Below are 19,877 nucleotides of genomic sequence, written 5' to 3'. Positions count from 1 at the left end.
TTAGCTGCCGTGATGTATAAAAGAGAGTATGGGCAAAATATTATTTATTGGGAGGTACAGAAGACTTTACTGCTTGTGAGAACTTTCACGTGTGTGCCATATGAATAGAATTTGTGTGTGTGTGGGGGGGGGGGGACACCACCAGTTTGTGAAGCTTGTTGTAGGTTATGTTTGCAGTGAGTGGACTGATGTAACTACTTTTTACTGCATCAGCTTGCACTACTTTTATTGTTGACTTTAACTCCTATATGATAAGTTACAAAATCTTGCAACATTACCCATAGTAAGTTTATTAGTGTTTTATGTTGATCGCTCTTTTGTTAAAATGCTTTTTTCTATTTTTTTTTAGATCCTCAACAAAAAGACGATATTAATAAAAAAGCATTTGATAAGTTTAAAAAGGAGCATGCTGCTGTACCACCAACTATAGATAATGCAGTTCCGTCAGAACGGTTTGAAGGTAAGATACTATTAAATGGGCTTTTTTCTGTTTTGTTACTTCACATTCTGTAATCTGTTTCTTAATGGCAGCTTTTATAAATTTTGTGTAGTTGACTTCAGCAACATAAATGCTTCTATTTTGAAATCCCAGACATTACAGATTAAAAACTGGGTTTCCATATAATCCAGGTATTTATTTTATTTGTGGTTGTGTGACCTTGGAAGGCAGAATATGATAGTGGGAAGTAGATGCATCCGCCAGCATGAGTTGTGCAAGGGGACTGTCTGTCCCCTCCTCCTGTTCCACCACCACTACTCCATGATGCAAACAGTTTACAGTATTTGAGCACTAAGGAAACATTTTATATTATTATTCGATTTTAAATGTGCATGTTAAACTGGGTAAAAAGCACACAGCAGCATATCAAAACATCGAGAGTTTCATTATAGTTGAACAAACTTATCTATTCTAATTTGTGCAAAAACACAATCGAACTTGTGTATCAAAATTTACTATCTTCGAACAAAAAAACACAGAAAAACGGTAATGCAGCCAAGAAGCAAAGCCAGCCGAAACCAAGAAATAACTTGAACGCAAAATTTATTTAAGTAAAATGAGCGTTTTCGCTGCTCTCAAAGTACAGCAGCTTCTTCAGAAGATACAAAAGTAAAAATGAAAGCGCTAGTCTTTAAAATGCCTTAGGGAAGTGTGTAATATACATCACTTCCTGTTAAGCGCACAGTTCCAAGCAAAAGAGTATTCAATATTATAGCCAGACTATACAAGTCTGGCGCTCTAATCATTTTAATGGGAACAAGTCTATTTTATAAACGCTATCTAAAACCATCTAATTAAAATATTTATGTGTATTTAAATTCTTTACTCACAATGTTTTAAAAATACCCTTAATTAAACACATTTACAATAGATAAAAAGAAAGTACAAAGTAAAAAGAGAAATATATTCTTAAATTTTACCTAGAATAACTTCTCATTTTGAGAACTGCAAAAATGTTGCAGTTCTCATTCAAACCTGGATAATTAAAAGCAGCTAGTGTTATTTGCCATTCAAGTTCCTTTAGTTCAAGCAATAATGATGTTGGACCTCCTCTTACATTATTAGGTAAATAATCTATACCCATAAAGCTGAATTTGTGGTTAGAGTAATTTTCTGTGTGCTTTGCTAGGGCATTTTCCGTTTTGTGGTTCCTCGTAGCATAAATGTGCTGGTAAATTCGTTGGCGAAACTTTCGGTCTGTCTTGCCAATATAGAATGCTGGACAGCATTCACAAAAGGCTATATAAATGATGGACCGGGTGTCACAGTTAATTCTGTGATTAATATAGTACTTTCTCTTATTTATTTGGAAAGACTCACCTACTTTTATAACACTACAGTAGTTACAAGCACCACATATAGTGGACCCCTTACCCCTATGAAACTGGGGGCTCAAAGATTTGTTCTGTAATAACTCTTTGAGGTTTTTACCTTTTCTAAAAACAATTTTAGGAAATTGGCCTAATTTTTCTAATAAATATGAATCATTACTGATAAAATGCCAATTTTTCCAAATCACTTCACAAACATTTTTTGAGTCTCTGCTAAAAGTAGTTATGAAGCTAGTAGAAACTTTAGCCTTATCAAAAACAATAATAGGAGAAGAGGGACTAGTTTGAGTAACTTGATCATGGTCAGTCATCATTGAAGTACAAGGTACCAATTCTTTACTTCCTAAATTATCCTTAAATTCATCTAATAAAGGTTTAAACAAACCTGTGTCACGTTTGAACTCAATTTCTAAAATAATGTCATCAATTAGGGTATCTGGGTAACCCCTGTTGAGAAATTGGTTCTTTAAAAATTGAACTTCCCTTTGAAAGGATTGGGATGGGTTACACATCCGAACAGCCCTCACTAGTTGTCCCTTAACTATTGCACGTTTTTGTTTAAAAGGGTGTGAACTAGTGTAGTGAAGCACTGAGTTACAATAGGTAGGTTTTCGAAACACTGAAGATAAATATCTTTGTCCATCGATGTCTTTCTTAATCTGGACATCGAGGTAGTCTATTACCTCAACTGAAAAATGATGCGTAAATTTCAAAAAAGTGGTGGTTTGATTCATATAAGAAATCAAATTCTCCACTTCAGGGGAATCGCCATTAAAAAGGATGAAAATATCATCTAGGTATCGTGTGTACAAGCGTAGCTGGTTTTTAAATATTGGGTTAGAAAGAATGAATTTACTTTCCCAATAAGCCATAAATAGGTTTGCTACGCTTGCACCACACGGAGAACCCATGGCTACCCCCTGTTTTTGGAGGTAATACTGGTTGTTAAAAATGAAAAAATTGGAGCTCAGTACAAGATCTAACAGCTCTGTAACTATCCTGATCTCATTAGGGATAGCTTGTAAGTCAAGTAACATTAATTCTAACCATTCTATAGCCTCTTGATGGGGGATGGAGGTATATAAATCCACCACATCACTAGTGAGGAAATTGTTAGAATCTTCGTAAATGATATTATTGATGCTACTTAAGAAAGACCAAGAATCTTTACAAATTACTGGTATCTTCCTTATATATTTGAATAAAATTTGATCTATTAATCTAGCACAAGGATGTGTCATTGACAATCTTCCATCTACCAAGGCTCGCATGGGAGGATTACCAAGATCTTTATGTATTTTGGGTATTCTAAACATGACCGGTACCTTGGGAAATGTTATGTCCAAAAAGTTATACAAATCCAAGTCAATAATCCCTGAAAGAAACATGTCTCTCAAGTAACCTCGAATCCTTTTGTATGCCAAATTCATTTCATTAAGAGAAGACAAGGAGTATGCAGGAGAATCCAATACTGCTACCATTTTCTCAATATACGTGTTGTTGTCAAAAACAACAAGTCCTCCTCCTTTGTCTGGCTTAACAAATCGGATAGATAAGGTTTTCAAGTCAGAGAGAGCCCTCTTTTGTTCTTTCGTAATGTTGATTTGAGTAGAAGTAATATTAGATCCAGCAATATTGCTCAGATATCTTAAATCAACCTCACAAATGGACTCAAAAGTACGTAGTCCAATATGTAGTGGAGGATTAAAAGTGCTAGGAAGCCTTAAGGAAGGTTTAGTAACAAATGTGTTATTACTAAATAAAAGATCCAAGTTAAGTTTCCTTACAAAACATTTAAGGTCGATAATGGTTTTAGTTAAATTAAACCGAGTACTTGGAACAAAAGTGTTCCCTCTAGACAAAAGTTCAATAAGATCAGGTTGTAAATGGGCATGAGAAAAATTATAAATTTTAAAGTCTCCTTTCAAGTTAGTATAAATTATAGGAAGAGCTTCATTTTGTAAACCGGACTCATTTAAATCAGTGTCATCAAGAATTGATGAAACAATTAATTGTTGCGAGTCCTGTTCCTGGTTTGATGAATCCGAGGAGGAAGTGGTCCTAAAAAACGATTATTGTTGTTATTCCCATGGTTATTATTATTATTGTTTCTTTGGAAATCACCTCTATTATTTCTATTGTTTTTATTGTAATTTGTGTTATTCCCTTTGGTTCTGTTGCTCCTGCGGGGTTCACTTTGATTAGAAGTGCCAGCATCTCCATTGTTATCATTAGCTGCATCTATATCATTTGCCCCAGTGGAATCAAACTCATCCAAAACGTCCAAACCGGGGGTAGTATCACAAACCACCGTTTTTTGGAGTTTGGGATAGGCCTTATGTTGCTGGTAGGCTGGTTCTATCTCTAACTAGTTTCTTGATTTTATTTTGTTTAAGTTTGACCATTAGTCCGTCAATGCTGTTAAAAATACAGTGGTAGTCAAACTTATACCTCAAAAAATCAGCATCCAGCTTAATAATATCATCGAGGGCATTAATTTCCTCTGTGACCTTATTAATGTTCAAAGAATAATGCCTGACTAATAGTTCAAGTAATTGTATACCTTGTAGTTCAAAAAGTTCCATTAGGTCAGTAAAAAATTATTAGTGTCTTGAATAAGGCCTGAAGGCGCAAAGGTATTCCGTAGGCCTTTGGGAATAATACGTTCTTTGATACACTGTTGAAAATAGGAAACTTCAAGTTGTAATTTCTTGAGTTTTAATAATTTACTATCAAGTTTTTTCAAATTTTCAATAATAGAATTAACTGTAATAGAATTATCCAACATACCATTAGCCGGTAGTCCCGTGCTTGGCGCTCCAAGAAAAATAAAAGCATCCAAGTTAGAAATCCATTCGGATATAGTCGGAACTCCAATAAGCCTCTGGTCACCTTCAATATGTTGTGGAATACCCTCTCTATTATCAGTGAGTACATCCATAGAAGAACCATTTTGTGAAGTGCGATGCACCCCCCCAGTGGAAGGTCCATTCGAAGCGTGAGGTTGTGCATTAGGTATAGAATTCCCATTAGTATTAGTAAGTGGAGGAAAACCATTTGAGTCAAAAATGAAGCCTCCACTACGAGGTACAGCACCGTTGTTCCTATCTTGTTCCTATCTTCGATCATTCATCCTTTTTGTTTCTTCCAGTCCGTCACCTGTATTTTGACATTCTCATATCTGGGGTTTGGCTGTAGAAGCTGTTAGAATAGTCATGTCAGCAAGCTGATGCTGCAGAATTTAATTTTTCTGACAAAATAAGCTATCATATTAGGTACAGTTGAAGAAGCTTTAGGTCATTTTGCAAAATAAGCTGTCCATTTATTTTCATTGGACAATCCTAATTAAGGCTTTCAGAATAAAATGTGATAGAGTTTGTAAAAGCACATATAGGTGTCCTTCCGTACTACTGTTGCAGTATTCTTTACCAAAGGGATTCCCTACCAAGGGTAGCCCAACATCCAGCCAGTATACCAAAGCCTTTTGATTTTGTAGAAGTCGTACATCACACATATGCTTCCCCCACTCAAGGTGTAGGGCATAAAGGTGTACAGACTTGCATACCTCAGAAATTCTTTGCCACTAGTCTGAATGTCATAATTGATAGTCTGTCTGAATGCTTCTCCTTCTGGGCTGGTTACAGAGCAGTTTTTTCAGATAAGTGTCTTGTAGTTTCTTATATTTTTCTGTTTTTTCATTTTATGGGTTTACATGTCATCCAGAAAGGGATAATGTCAGTGTGGGACGCAAATTCCCCATAAGGATTGCCACGAGCAGTGTCACTTCCGTCTGGGTGCTTTTCACGACCATATGCAGTATTGTATCTGCCAAGCATTTGTCCCTAAGACCCTACTAGTCACCTCTTCTCCTTGTCCATCTACCTGGAGAATCAACATTTTAAGTTGTTGGAGCAGGGTGCTATGGTGAAATATTCCCATCCTAAGGGTCAGCCACCTGCCAGGAAAAGGCCAAGAAACTCTGGTCTAGTTTGGCTGCTGTCCTGCCTTCTCTGGGCATCTCTGTCAAGGTTGGTGAAAGCCCAGAGGGTTGCTTGGTTGTTAAGGTTGTGACAGAAGAATCCGACATATTGGAGGCCAGCATTGATCTGACTTCTCACACATTGTCAGAGGCTCTGCAGACATCCGTTCCAAATGTTGAAGGGGAATCTTAGCTGATCATTTCAGAGACCGTGGGAAATACTGCCGATACTTGTCTGGGAGGAGATTCCTACTACATTGGTTGTATAAGAAAGAGTTTGAACGTCCTATGATTTTTAGGGCAGACCTCCCTCAAAAGAAAGAAACCAAAAAAAACAAAAAAAAAACAAGCATGTTTCCCCTGATGCTAAAGATCCCCAGCATGAATGGCAGGATTTTACCCATGGGTTGTTTAATGCCTTAATGGCCTTAAAGCCTCCCCAAGGAGTTTCTCTGCTTATTCTTCTTGGTCATCTACTCCCCTTAAGAGGTGCAGAAAGCAGGAATCCTCTGTGGAATATTTGGATTCTTGGGAAAAGTCTTTGACATATTCTTTTCATATCCCTTCTCCGTTGGATTATGGCTCTGAGGAGGAAGATTTTATTAGTCCAGATTCTCTCTTGGAAGAACTCTCTTATGGGGAATCACTGTTTCTCACATGATGGATAATCGTAAGCTCTTGTATAAATGTACTCCTGATGATCCTTCTGTAGTGTCTGTCTCATCTGACAAACCACCTCAACTTTTGCTATTACTAAATTACTATCTTCAGGCGAGGCAGTAGTGCTGTGGCACAATTAGGCAAAATGTGTACACTGCTGCCACCCTGGTTTTTCAGGCTATGAATTATCAGACTCATATAACCAGGTATGTTTTAGCCCTTTGTCGAGCTTCTCAGGCATTCTCTGACCTCCCTGATTCAGAAGGAAAGGTATCTGCACCTTCTCTACTGGGTTCTACCAAGTGGCTCAATGTAGTTACGATGTAGCTGATGCTTTTTCCAGGGCTGCTGCCTTTGGGTTCTGTTTTGAGACGTTACTCTTGGCTGTGTCTCCAACCCTTACCTGATGATATTAAAGCTAAATTGTTGGTTCTTCCCATTGATAATAAGAACCTTTTTGATCGTGTTTCACTGTTGCATTCATCACATTTGGGTTATCTGCTTGCAGTAGCCCTCAGTCGGCCTGATTATCAAAGTCTTGGGTCCTGTGTTGGTTGCTGTCTCATCTTCCATGACGTCAGGTAGTTAGGGGTATAAAGCATGCAGCCGATGCCATTACATCAGTCTTTCTTGCCGTGCGGTGCCCGAAGCAGAAGCAGTTCACAAGTGCCGGTCGGCTGACTCGAGTTTCAGAACCGAAGTCTTCAGCTAAGCTAAGTACTCCGTTGAGGAAACTGTTTCTTGCTCTAAACTGATGTCAGTAAAAGTTAACAATTGTATTTCTTGTGGAAAGCAAATACCCCATAAAGATTTTCATTCGTACTGCATTCCTTGCTTAGGCCCTGACCACGACGTACCTCGCTGACGATTTTGTGCCTTATTTAAACAATGAACTATTTGTTGTCTGTTTATTTACGCTTCTAAATATTTTGGTACTCTGTTCAATTATCCAGAAATGGCTTCGGTAAGCCACCAGACTACCGACATTCCGAAAAAATGCAAAGATAAAGACAGACAGACCGTATAGGTCCAAAGCTGCTGACGATGCTTCTCCTAAGCTAGTCACCAGTTCACCGGTAATCAGTGAGACGCTTTCGCAGCCCCTGATGCCCACTACTTCAGATTCGCAGACCTCTGCTGAGACCCATTTGGAGTCTGGTATGCCACAAGATGCTTCTTCAACTGTAGAACCTGCGGATGTCTCTACCTTGGAGGTCCGGAGCTGCTGTGCAGGCACCAGTTTCTGAGGGTGTATTCAGGCCTACTGACTTGCATATTAAACCAATGCCATCTTCTTCTTCAAGGCCTAAAACTCGATCCATGCCTTGAAAACCACCCAGACCACATGGTCAGGCCTTTATGCCTAAAAAACAAATGATAAGAATGTTTGAAGACCTTATTACTCTAATCAGGGGAAGCCACCCTTCCCCCTCTAAGAGACCTAGGACTGATTTTCCTTATGATTCTTCTGATCAGGACTCTGAAATTTCTGTTTCCTCTGCTGACCAGGATTTACCCTTATCTACCTATGAGGATTCTGATGTAGAGGACTCCATTCCCTCTGCTTTCGCTCCAGAGGATTTCTCTTTTAGTGAAACATTGCATACTCTTAGGGAGCATTTTCACTGGGAAAGCCAGGATTACTCTGACTCTAAAAAGAGTCTTAGGGATTTCTTACTCCTGCCCCAACGCAGGCCTTTAGCTATCCCCCCTGTACTGGACATTGTTTATGATGCCTTCTCGGAATCTAGCTTGGCCCCTGACCCTTTCCCAGAAAACCTGGTAGGTATTAGAGGGTTCCTGACTCTCACAAGTTCCTCTTTAGAAATCCTACTGCAGATCTTGAGACCATTTCACAGGGACCCAAGGGCATTAAGGCTAGTACTGCCAAAAATCCTACCCCCTCTGATAGAGATTCCAGGGCACTGGATAGATGGGGTAAGAAGGTATACACTTCTGCAGCCCTGGCCATTAGGGCCTTAAACTGCCAGCTTCATATGTTAAAGTATCAGCAGCATATTATTGGATTGCTTAAACAGAACATTATGTTGATTCCTGAATGTGCTGAAAATAAAGATTTACAGGATTGAAAGCATTCTGCTGAACAAGTTGGAAAACGTAATTTGCAATGTGGTTTTGATTCATTGGAGGCATCTTGCAGGGCTGCTGTCGCAGGGTCTGTACTTAGAAGGCATGCTTGGCTTAAGGAGCAATCTTTGCCAGATCATGTTAAAGCTAAATTGCTGTGTGCTCCCTTAAACCAAGACTGCCTGTTTGGCAACAAAACAGAAATAGTACTTAAAAAGATGGAGGAAAAAGCTAAATCTATGCAAACTGTTAAAGATTTCCTGCAAGTACAGCCTCCCAGATTTAGTAGGCATTGGTCCTCTAAGAATTGGTCCTTTCCTGCCTCTTCCAGGCCTTCTCAGTCCAACCCCAGAACCAGCAGACTGGGCTTCAGTCCCAAGGTACTCACTGGACTAAGCAGTGGGGGGCTCCTACTTCCAATGCAGGGAGTAGTAAGACTCCCCTATGGTAAACTGTCTCAATGACTTAACTTTAAAACTTCCAAGCCCTGCACAACTGACTGTTCCTTTAGGGGGAAAGATTGCCCTGCAGGCAAAAAATTGGGAACTCATTACCCAGGAAAAATGGGTTTTAAGTATAGTTTCCCAAGGATACAGATTCCACTTCCACTCCTTACTAACCCCAAACTGTTGGCCATCCTCAAAAGCAGTCTCTTCAGCCTAATTAGCTAGTTCTCAGGGCCATCAAGAAGTCCCAGAAGAGGAAATATGACAAGGTTCAAGACTTTCCTGGTTCCCAGAAAAAGACCATTCTGATTCCCTGTCCTATCCAAAACCTGTCCTATCCTGTTTTTTTTAAATCAAAATTTAAGATGCTAACTCTTCACCCAATCATGCTATGCTCCTATGGCCTGGTCAGCTGCCCTCTACTGGATTTAAAGGGAAACCAGCCCCCACTCACAGTAAGGGAAGGAAGCCTACCTGCAATACCTCAGTAAGCAAATCAGTTCTCTGCACTGCCAGTTGCACTGCCTGCCTGCCTATTATCTACTATCTCTGCCCTTTGGGTATTCATTGGTATTCCAGTCAAGTCATTGCATTTTGCAGGCAATGCAAATCAATAATATATACATATAATATTGTCTAATTCACCAGCTACAGAGAATCATCAGGATGAATCATACATTTGTACAGAAATTGTAAACTTCTCTGAGATTATACATAAATATAAATAAAATCACAAAAAATCCCTGCCAACAAATTGTATTCCTGGGATTGAAGCTTGAACACAACTTCAAACAACTTCCCCAGATGGCTTTCCACACCAACAGATTCAAGACAGCCTGACACTACACTTCAAAGCAAAGACCCAAGCTGTCTGCCAGAAAAATATTGCAAGCCCCCTGGAGTTCATGGCCTCCTGCATTCCATTTTCTCCATATGAAAGACTGTATATGATATGAATGAACAACTACAAAAAAAAAGCCTATGGTGTCAGCATTCTCAGGATCTAGAAGCAATGATTCCTATCATGTCTTGTCTACAGATTCTTTTTTCTTTGGTGGGCAGCCACTAAACAAAAAAAGGGAGGGACATTCACTCTACCCTGCCCTGCCCTAACAACAACAACAGATGCATCAGAGTATGCATGGGGGCTCATTTGGCAGGGCAAGCAGGCAGGGGAGCAAATGGAACCCAAGTCAAAATGCATGTCATCAAAAAGAAAAAAGAGCTGTACAAAATGCAATGACAGCCTCAGCCTTCAAGGATCACATTCTTCCAGGATTAATAAGGCGGCCAGCCAGCACCACTGTTATGTGTGGTACAAAACGGGGGGGGGAACCCACTCATACTCTCTGCAGACTAGCCATGGCTCTGTGGAACACAGCCTTGAGCTACCAAAGTGCACCTACAGGCTCAAATCCTGCCAGGAAAGCTAAATACACTAGCAGACGAACTAAGCAGAAATCTCATGGCATGAGTGTAAAAGATATTCAAAGATAAACAACAACAAATGAAACAAATGGGAGAGATGGAATTTGGACCTTCCCAGAACTACCAAATTGGAAATGTACTTGCACAAGGACCCCACAACAGAGCTTGGAAAGTGGTGGATGACATGGAAAACCTGGAAAAACCTGTGACCTGTGCCTTTCCCCCCTCTTCTCCTCTGTACTCTCTCTCACAAAGTCCAAGATCAAAAAAAAAGACAAACCAAGGACACACCGGACACCACCAGACTGGCCACTCCACCACTGGTACCACCATTCACACAGTGCAACATGGCACCTGCCTCAGACCCCCTGCCTCCTCTGTTGCCTTGGGAGGCCAGCTGTCTGCACCCACAGCTCCAAACTCCTGACCCTGGCCTGGCAGCCTGGCCCTGCTACCTCGTTTACATACCCTACCCTCAGTAAGCAGTGTAAGTGTTGTCTGAGGCAAGCAAGGGAGGAGAGTACAAAAAAGAAATGAAAATCCTAAAAAAAAAAATTCTCTTCCTGGAACCAAACCAAACTCAGGGATGCAGCAGCCACCCAATGTACCTCAGATTCTTCAATACTTAACTGAGATGCTTCACAAGGGTCTTTCCTTTTCCTCCATCAAAATTCATGCCTCAGCCATTTCGGCTCATTACAACACAGAACCACCCCTCTTCTCTCACCTACTGCAACTTTGTATTGGAAAAACTCACTCTACTTCTTTTTGATACAGCTGCAAATGCAGAATTGAAATTCCTTTCTTGGAAAACAGCCTTCCTTTTAGCCATCACTTCAGCAAGAAGGGTGTCTGAATTACAGGCCCTCATGGCAGTGGAGCCTTTCATCATCTTTCATGCAGACAGGGTGTCCCTCAGGACCAATCCCTCCTTCATGCCCAAGGAGGTATCCAGTGTGGCCCTTAATCAGTCCATTCATTTGCCAACCTTCTTTTCTAATCCTTAGAAGAAAGGAGAATGAATACTGCACTCCTTAGATGTGCACAGACAACTTAGATTTTACTTGGACAGGACTAAACCTCTCAGGAAATCTGAACAGCTGCTGGTTGCATTTGCTGCAGGGGCAGAGGGGAAGGCCATTTCAAAGCAAACCATTTCTAAATGGATAGGCCATTGCATTCATTTCTGCTATAAGCACCATGGAAAACCTACCCCACATGGGATAACACCACATTCAACCAGGGCTGCATCTACCTCTACAGCCTTTCTCAGAGGTGTCCCTGCCAGGGACATCCTAGAAGCTGCTACCTGGAGTTCTGTACATACCTTCACCAAGCATTACCATTTGCCAAGTTTCTCTAAATCCAGAGCTGGCTTTGCCACTGCAGTCTTGCAGGGCCTTATAGCTGGTCCTAATGCGGGTCTGTATCATATATTCAAAATTCCAAAATGTTGAACACCATATGTTCAAACTTGGAATTTCGAATGTTGAAAACATCGAACGCTCAGAATAGCAAATTTTTTCCCAGGGAAATTTGCTGTTCCAAGAAACATACACAGAAAACAAGCACACCAAAATAAATAAACCACACACATACAGTTAACAAAAACCAACCCCACACTAAACCACACATACATTACTAACTATCCACTTGCCTTAACCCGCACCGTAACCTTAAGGTCCGTAACTATCACACACATACCCTACGAAACTATACACAAACAAAGCAATTAATACACACACATACAGTTAACAAAACCCAACCCTATACTACACCATGCATACATTACAAACTATCCACTTACCTTAACCCACACCCTAACCCTAAGTTCCGTAACTCTCGCACAACAGTGGAGGAAATAGCGAAGCTATGGAACGGCCCACCGAAATCTTGCCCTAAGTAAGATTTCGATGTTCTGGGGCTTCGCTATTTTCATCATTCGATGTTGTGGGTTTGATGTTTTAACGTTCGGCATTTTACTACTTCGAAGTTTTGATGTAGACCCCCTAATGCTATCTAATTTCCTCCTCCCATCCTTAGATTTGGGAATCTACCCAAATGTGATGACTGCAACAGTGAAACATGAAGAACATAGTACAGATGTCCTTCAAGAATGCAACTGCAGTCATAACATATGGGTTGTCCTGCCTCAGGCAGCCCTCGGTCAGCCTAATTCCAAAGTCTGGGTCCGGCGTCGGCTGGTGTCGCCTCCTCTCCGACGCCACAACAGCTGGAGTATAAAGGCATCGGCCGATGCCATCTTCTTCAGTCTTTCTTGCCGCGCGGTGCCCGAAGCAGAAGCAGTTCGCAAGTGCCGGTCGGTCAGCTCCTGTGTTTTCAGTACCGAAGTCATCTAAAAGCTAAGTACCCCGTTGGGGAACATTTAATCTTGCCTCAGCCGATGTCAGAACAAATTGAGAAAGTTAATAATTGTTTGTCTTGTGGTAAACAAATACCTCATAAGGACTTCCATTCTTCTGTCTTCCTTGCCTGGGCCCAGACCACGACGTCTCGGCCTGTGCTGCCTGTGCTTGCTTTAATAAGCGCACTCTCAGGCGCCGGGCAGGATTTGCTGAAGACTTTTTTGGCAAATCCTTCGCATATACCATGCTGTCGGATCAACTGACAGCTCAATCTTCCAAAAAACGGAAGGACCGGGACCGGCATCCTCGGCCCGCGTCCTCTACCGATACTACTCCTAGACCCTCCGCTAGTGCTTCGGTCCCTGCGGAAGTGGTAATTCAGCCGCTCCAGGCCGATGACACAGCGTTAACTAGTCCTTCGGTCCCAGAGACCTCTCTGGTGCCGGTTGTTGATTTTCCTACGGATACCGTAGTTCTTGATTTACCCGACACCATTCCGGTGGACAAGGTCACTCCTGCATGTGGGGCTGCTAGGCCTCCTGTATCTATGTCCATCAAGGCCTTTGCACTTGCTAAGGCCGCCAGCCAGGCCAAGGCCCATCCTAAACCTGCTGTCCAGGCCCCCTCTTCTGATAAACAGATTATGTCTCTTGCTGCAGACCTTATTTCCCTTATCAGGGGGTCTCAGCCTTACCCAGACAGAGGTTCTCAGCCTCCTGCAGAGAAAAGGCCTTGAACTGAGCAGACTGAAAACCTCTCATCAGATGAGGCCTCTGGGGATTCTGAGCATTCAGATATTCAAGAAGAATCCTTCCAGACCTATGAGGACTCTGATGCTGAGGAATCAAGTCCCTCTGCCTCTCCTCCAGAGGATTTCTCTTTTGGTGAAGTCCTGCACTCAATGAGGGAACATTTCCAATGGCAGGGTCAGGAATTCTCTGATTCCAGGAAAAGGCTCCGTACCTTCCTAAAGCTTCCCCAGCACAGACCTTTAGCTATTCCTCCTGTGATGGATGTTTTGGATGATGTTTTCTCCAATTCTAGTGCTAACCCTGACTCTCCCCCCTGCTCCTGTCAAGCCAGACAGACATTACAGAGTCCCTGACACTCACAAACATCTCTTTAAGGCCCACACCGTGGATTTAGAAACTATTTCACAGGGTCACAAGGGAGTGGCTACCTCCACTGCCAATAATCCTTTGCCAGCGGATAGGGAAGCCAGGTCTATGGAGAGATGGGGTAAAAAAGTTTATACCTCTACCACCCTAGCCATGAGGTCCCTTAACTGCCTTTTTCATATGTTTCAGTACCAGGATTTTTTACTGGATGATTTACAGAAAAAGTTAGCCTCTCCTGAGCCTATTGACAGAAAGGCATTGCAGGATCACATACATAACACTCAGCAGGTTAACAATCATTTTCTTCAGTGTGGTTATGATGCATTGGAAGCTTCATGTAGGGCAGCTATGACTGGGGCTGTGATACGTAGACATGCTTAGTTAACAGATCAGCCACTGCCAGACCATGTCAAAATAAAGTTACTTGATGCACCTCTGGAAAAACAGAAGCTTTTTGGCGCTAATGTACAAGATGTGTTGAAGTCCATTGAGGAAAAAGCTAAGTCAGTACAGACAGTCAAGGATTTCCTCCAGGTTCAGCCACCCAGATTCAGTAGAAACTGGCCTTCAAAGAATTGGTCCTTCCCAGACTCGGACAAGTTTCAAAGGGGAAAGAACAGGCGTGGCCGAGGCCAATACCGAGGCTCCTACAGGGGACGTCAATGGCAACCTACAAATCAAAGAAGTGCTGCAGCCAGTCCAGCTGCACCACAACGACAATCACAATGACTTGACTTTCATACCGCCTACAAGGGCTCAGAGAGAAGCACCCTTGGGCGGAAAATTATCCTTATTCTCAAAGAACTGGCATATCTTAACCAAGGACAGTTGGATTCTGGATTTAATAGACAAGGGTTACAGATTCCACTTCCATACTTTACCTACAAGACAAGGCATGCCAAACCTGCCACACCATCAAAGGGCAGAGGCACTCATTCAAGTTTCAAAGCTATTAAGTATAAAAGCAATAGAAAAGGTACCTCCCCAGCAACAAGGCCAGGGATTCTATTCAAGACTGTTCCTTGTTCCAAGAAAGGAAAACAAATGGAGGCCTATACTGGACTTGTCTACTCTAAATACCTTTCTAATTGTGCCAAAGTTCAAAATGCTGACGTTACAGCAACTCTGCTTTGCCAGATTTCTTGCTCTAAGAGGTTGAGAGGAGTTCTCACAGGGTAGACCTTCTCTCATAGAACAAGGGGTCTCTCATCCATCCTCACTTACCCATAGCATCAGCTGAAGAGTGGGTGATAGAGTTTGATCCCTTTTTAGGCACATTTTTTTTCTGAGGACATGCTTAAGATACTGCAGGAGGCCAGGGAATGCACTACCAGGAAAATATATTTATCCAAATGGAAGAGATTTTTTGTCTGATGCCTGTCTTGTAACCAGGATCCATTTTCTGTGGGGCACCCTCTGGTTCTGTCATTTGCATGAATTGCTCCTTGCTGGGTTAGCATATTCTTTGGTTAAAGCTCACCTTTTAGGTATTTATGCTCATCTGCCATTAACTCTTCCTCTTGTCTCTAGTTTGAGGTCAATTTCTTAAAGGCGTCCTTCAAATCAGGCCTCCCAAGAAGTCTGTTCCACCCTCCTGGAACTCAGTTTTGTACTTGAGAAACTGACTCTGGCTCCTTTTGAGCCTGCAGCTTCAGTTTCTTTGGAACATTGTACTTGGAAGACTGTTCTTCTTTTGACCCTTACTTCAGCTAAGAGAGTCTCTGAACCCCAGTCTCTTATGGCTGTTCCTCCTTTCTTGTTTTTTCATAGGGACAGGGTCTCTCTTCGTACCAATCCTTCATTTTATAACCAAGGTGGTCAATGAATTGTCTTTTAATCTGTTAATTTGCCCTCCTTTTTTAATTTCTCCACGGTCTGCTAATGAGAAGTTTCTTCAGATTTTGGATTTGCATAGATAGTGCGGATATTATTTGATTAAGACTGAGGCCATTCGCAAATGCTTTGGCTGTTTCTAAACAAGAAGCCCAAAAAAACGCTCGCAAGTACGGCAGGTGCAAATGGACAAATGTTCAAAGCAAGAGGCCAGCACCAAAGTGTTGTAAGCACTCAAAATGTTTATCCACAATAAAGTAATATTACCAGCATCATACTGGTTTCAGCAGCCTTGCCTTCTTTGATAAGAGACATGTCAGTAAATCTATACACAGGCATTTATATAGAATTAAATAAATAAAATAAATCCTCTTCCTGTTAAGTCACTTTCTCCAGAGAAATTTATAACAAACCTAATACATTAGATTATAAATGATCATTAAGTCCTGGGGAGAATAAACCCCCCAGTGTGATAATCCAGTATTTTTCCTTTTTATTAAGAATGGAATGCCAGCCAAGTTTATTACTTCTGTCCCCCAGTATCTTGTCTATAATCATGAAGTAAAATTTGGCAGTGCTATGAGAGGTGCAGTGTGTGTATAAGGCATTAGTTAGTCGTTTGTTACGTATGTTGCTTAGGTGCTCGGACATGTGAATACATAGGGGGCGAGAAGTTTGACCTATGTAGAATGCTGAACAGGTACATGTTGCCAGATATATAACCCAATCAGTTTCACAATTGCCAAAATATTTTATGTCGTATACCTGACTGGTATTTTTACTGGAAAATTGTTTGGACTTGTGTATATGTTTACACAATGTACAGTGGCCACATGGGAATGTACCTAATAGCTTGTCCCCAGTTATGGTCAGTTGATGACTGAAAGGCCCCCTACTGCTAACATGTTTGAAATGTGCAAAATGTGATCCCAATATCTTTCCCCTCTGAAAGGACAATTTGCATTTGGGACTAAGAACCTGATACAACTCCTCATTAGCATGTTCTTTTTTCTGGATACAACATCCCTAATCAAATTAACATTCCACCCATAGGTCGTAACAAACCTAATGGTATCCAAATTATCCTCCTGGGTTTTAGTTTTGTATTCAGGTAACTGTGTTCTCTCTTGTGTAGTGGCCCAATTACTGGCAGATAAGATATCCTGTTTTTTATAACCCCTAACTTGAAATCTACCGGTTAGATCCTGCTAAAATGAGACATAATCTTCTTGTGTTGAACAAATCCTTGTGATGCACAAAAACTGAGATCTGGGTATATTTCGGATAGTATGGCATGGGTGCAAACTGGAAGCAAATAGCAAGTTGCTGTACTGGGGATATTTCCTAAATACCTGAGTTCTAAGTGTATGATCTGGATTTCTTATAATCGTAACATCCAAAAAATTGATTTGTTGATTGTCACAATTCAATGTGAATTCTATTCCCCACTTGTTGTCATTTAGATATTATACAAACTCAAATATTGCCTATCTGCTCGCCACACCAACCAGCAATCGTCTAGAAACCTTCTCCAAATATCAATCTCCTTTTGATAGATATTATGGGTGTTATTATAAATCAGATGTTCTTCAAGATATCCTATAAGCAGGTCAGCGTAAATGGGGGTAAATGATAGACACATCGCTGTGCCTTCTGTCTGCCAGTAACATTCCCCTTGGAAATAGAAGAAATTCTTAAATAGAACATGTTCGGCCATACATATTAAAAGTGTGTTAAAACCAGCCGAATATAAATTGGCCCCCTCCAACCAGTATTGAAAGGCCTGCCCAATGGGGAATGTTAGTATAGGGCCTTCACATCTAATGTGCAAAGTAGCCAAGTTGGTTCCAATTGGGTGTCTGATATGATTTTCAGAAATTGTGTTGTATCCTGAATCCTAGCTCTTGTTAGATTCAACAACAGCTTCAGATATTGGGTCAAAAATACAGACAGTGGTTCTGTCAAGGAACTAATGCCTGAAACTATTGGCCTACCTGAAGGTTTATTCAGGCTTTTATGCATTTTAGGCAGTAAGTACAGAATCTGTTAATGTGGATCACTCACCGTAATGTGTTGCTTAACTGAATCCTTAAATGATTCCTTCTTCAACTGCCTGGTTATGAAATAAGTCAATCTCCTTCTTGAAATTGGATGTGGGGTCAATAGGCATATGCATCTAGTGCTGAGGGTTAGACAATTGTCTATTTCCCTCAGCAAGATAATAATCTGTATTCATAATGACCACTGCCCCACCCTTATCAGCCGGTATTATAACAACATTTAAGTTGTTTTTAAGTTCAGTTAAGGCCTGCTGTTTACCAACTGTTAAATTATGAGCATTTTAGATTGACACAACCTGAAGTGTAGCTCTATGAGCACTGCTTGTTGAAATATGGATACATGTTTATTCACTGGAGGTATAAATTCAGACTATGATAACCTAAACTCAAAAGATCTTTGAAAAGGAGTCCCTAGGACCAAAAAATAATCTTAAATTAAGTCTACGACAAAAGTCAAGAACATCATTAACCATAAGATTTTCATCAGTAAAGAAACCAGGAACATAATTCAGACCTTTATTTAATAATTTTTTTCTTGCTCATCTGTTAATTCAACTGAGGATATGTTGTGAATGTTATAATCATACTCTACTGTGTTAACAGTGTTTCCAACAGATCCTCTACCGAGTTTGTTTGTGTTTTCTCCTACCCCTATGACTACCATGTCTAAAGGGTGGTCCAAACTACGTAGCTTCTTAGGGTCCTAACACACAGGACTCACCCATCTCTCTGTGTCTGGGGCTGATGATTCTTCACCAGAGGTACTACTATAATTGGTACCTGTCTTTTTGAGAATGGATCTTGGTCTTTTTTATAGGTTCATAGGTAGGTATTAGGCTAATCGGCCCTGGGGCCTATACAAGCCCAGCCAAAAAGGTACCCTGGCTTTGCCACCCAAGAAAATTATTTTCCTGTGCCACTGTCGAGCAGAGCCACAGAGGTGATCCCCGGGGTGAATTTCCTATTTCCCATCCAATCATCAAGATTTTTCTTGAAGAGTGCTAATGAGGAGCTTTGTTTAATATAGATAGGTAGTTTATTCCAGAGTATGGGAAGTCTCTGGGACAGGAATCTATCCCTCCGGCATGTTCTGTTTATTGTGGTGACAAGGTTTAGGTCCCTAGAGCTTGGAGGGATTGGGATTTCTTTAAGTGGAGCATGTCTAACAGCTCTGGGTTTGACATAGCTTTGTATGTTAGGCAGAGATCACCTCTGAGTAGGCAATATGCAACGGAGTAAAGTTGGAGTTTTTTGAGACGGTCTGCGTAGGGCATCCATTTGAGGCCGGTAATCCTCTTTGTGAGATATTTCTGCGGCCTTTCCAGTTGTTGTAGATGTCTTGTGAGGTACATACCAAAAGGGGCATTGTACTCTATAATGGGTCTAATGAGTGATGAGTAGAGGGGAACAATGACCTCTTTTTTTCTGGATGAGAAACCTTTTGTGATGAGGTGTGCCACGTAGAAGGATTTCCTGACTTTCTCGTAGATCCTTTCATTGACGTCAGAAAATTTAACATTTTTTTGATGATCAAATGGTTTCCCCCTCTACTAATCTCTAATATGTCTATTGAACTTACGTATTTTTTATCTTTAATTTGTTTTTCAAATGTCAATAGCTCCTTTGTAAGCTTGTTTAAGCAAGTAACATAATGGGGCTGGCCCTCATACTCCTTAAGTTCCACACAAACCACTTTAACTTCCCTGATATTTTCATCAGTCATTCGCTCATAAGAAGTAGTTGAGATGTGATCGAATGTCATGGAGGCATTTTGTTGTGCTAAACCCCATTCCTTTATCAAAGTATCATCTAGCTTGCCCACTGATGGTTGTATTTTCTCCCTCAGCCCCCTAGAGATGCCACACATTCGTACGTAGTGTTCTCATACTTTACCCAGTTTATTAAATAAATGATTGCAGCCGTCAATTGGATCCATGTTTGCTGTATCCAAATTCTCCTCATTTTGGCTTGTCAAACCAAAAACCCATATGTCATTCATATCGGCACAAAGGCTCTGTAAAATAGTATCCAGATCCATGACCATACACTTCACAATCAATAATTCACCA

At 41.0% G+C, this 19,877-nt stretch overlaps 1 protein-coding gene across 1 annotated transcript in view; it reads left to right on the top strand.

The window, feature by feature from the left end:
• DNAJC2 (DnaJ heat shock protein family (Hsp40) member C2) overlaps positions 1-19,877 on the top strand; it is a 1,234,748-nt gene that overhangs the window by 899,566 nt on the left and 315,305 nt on the right. Inside the window, exon 18 of the mRNA XM_044088515.1 lies at positions 350-460. Coding sequence (XP_043944450.1) covers positions 350-460 — 111 coding nt within the window. The remainder of the gene's footprint in view (positions 1-349; positions 461-19,877) is intronic.

This window comes from Protopterus annectens, chromosome 11.part0, assembly GCF_019279795.1.
Source record: "Protopterus annectens isolate FY-2018-M chromosome 11.part0, PAN1.0, whole genome shotgun sequence".
NCBI lineage: Eukaryota > Metazoa > Chordata > Ceratodontiformes > Protopteridae > Protopterus > Protopterus annectens.
The sequence above is the reverse complement of the archived record's forward strand: the minus strand, read 5'-3'. Positions and strand labels throughout refer to the sequence as shown.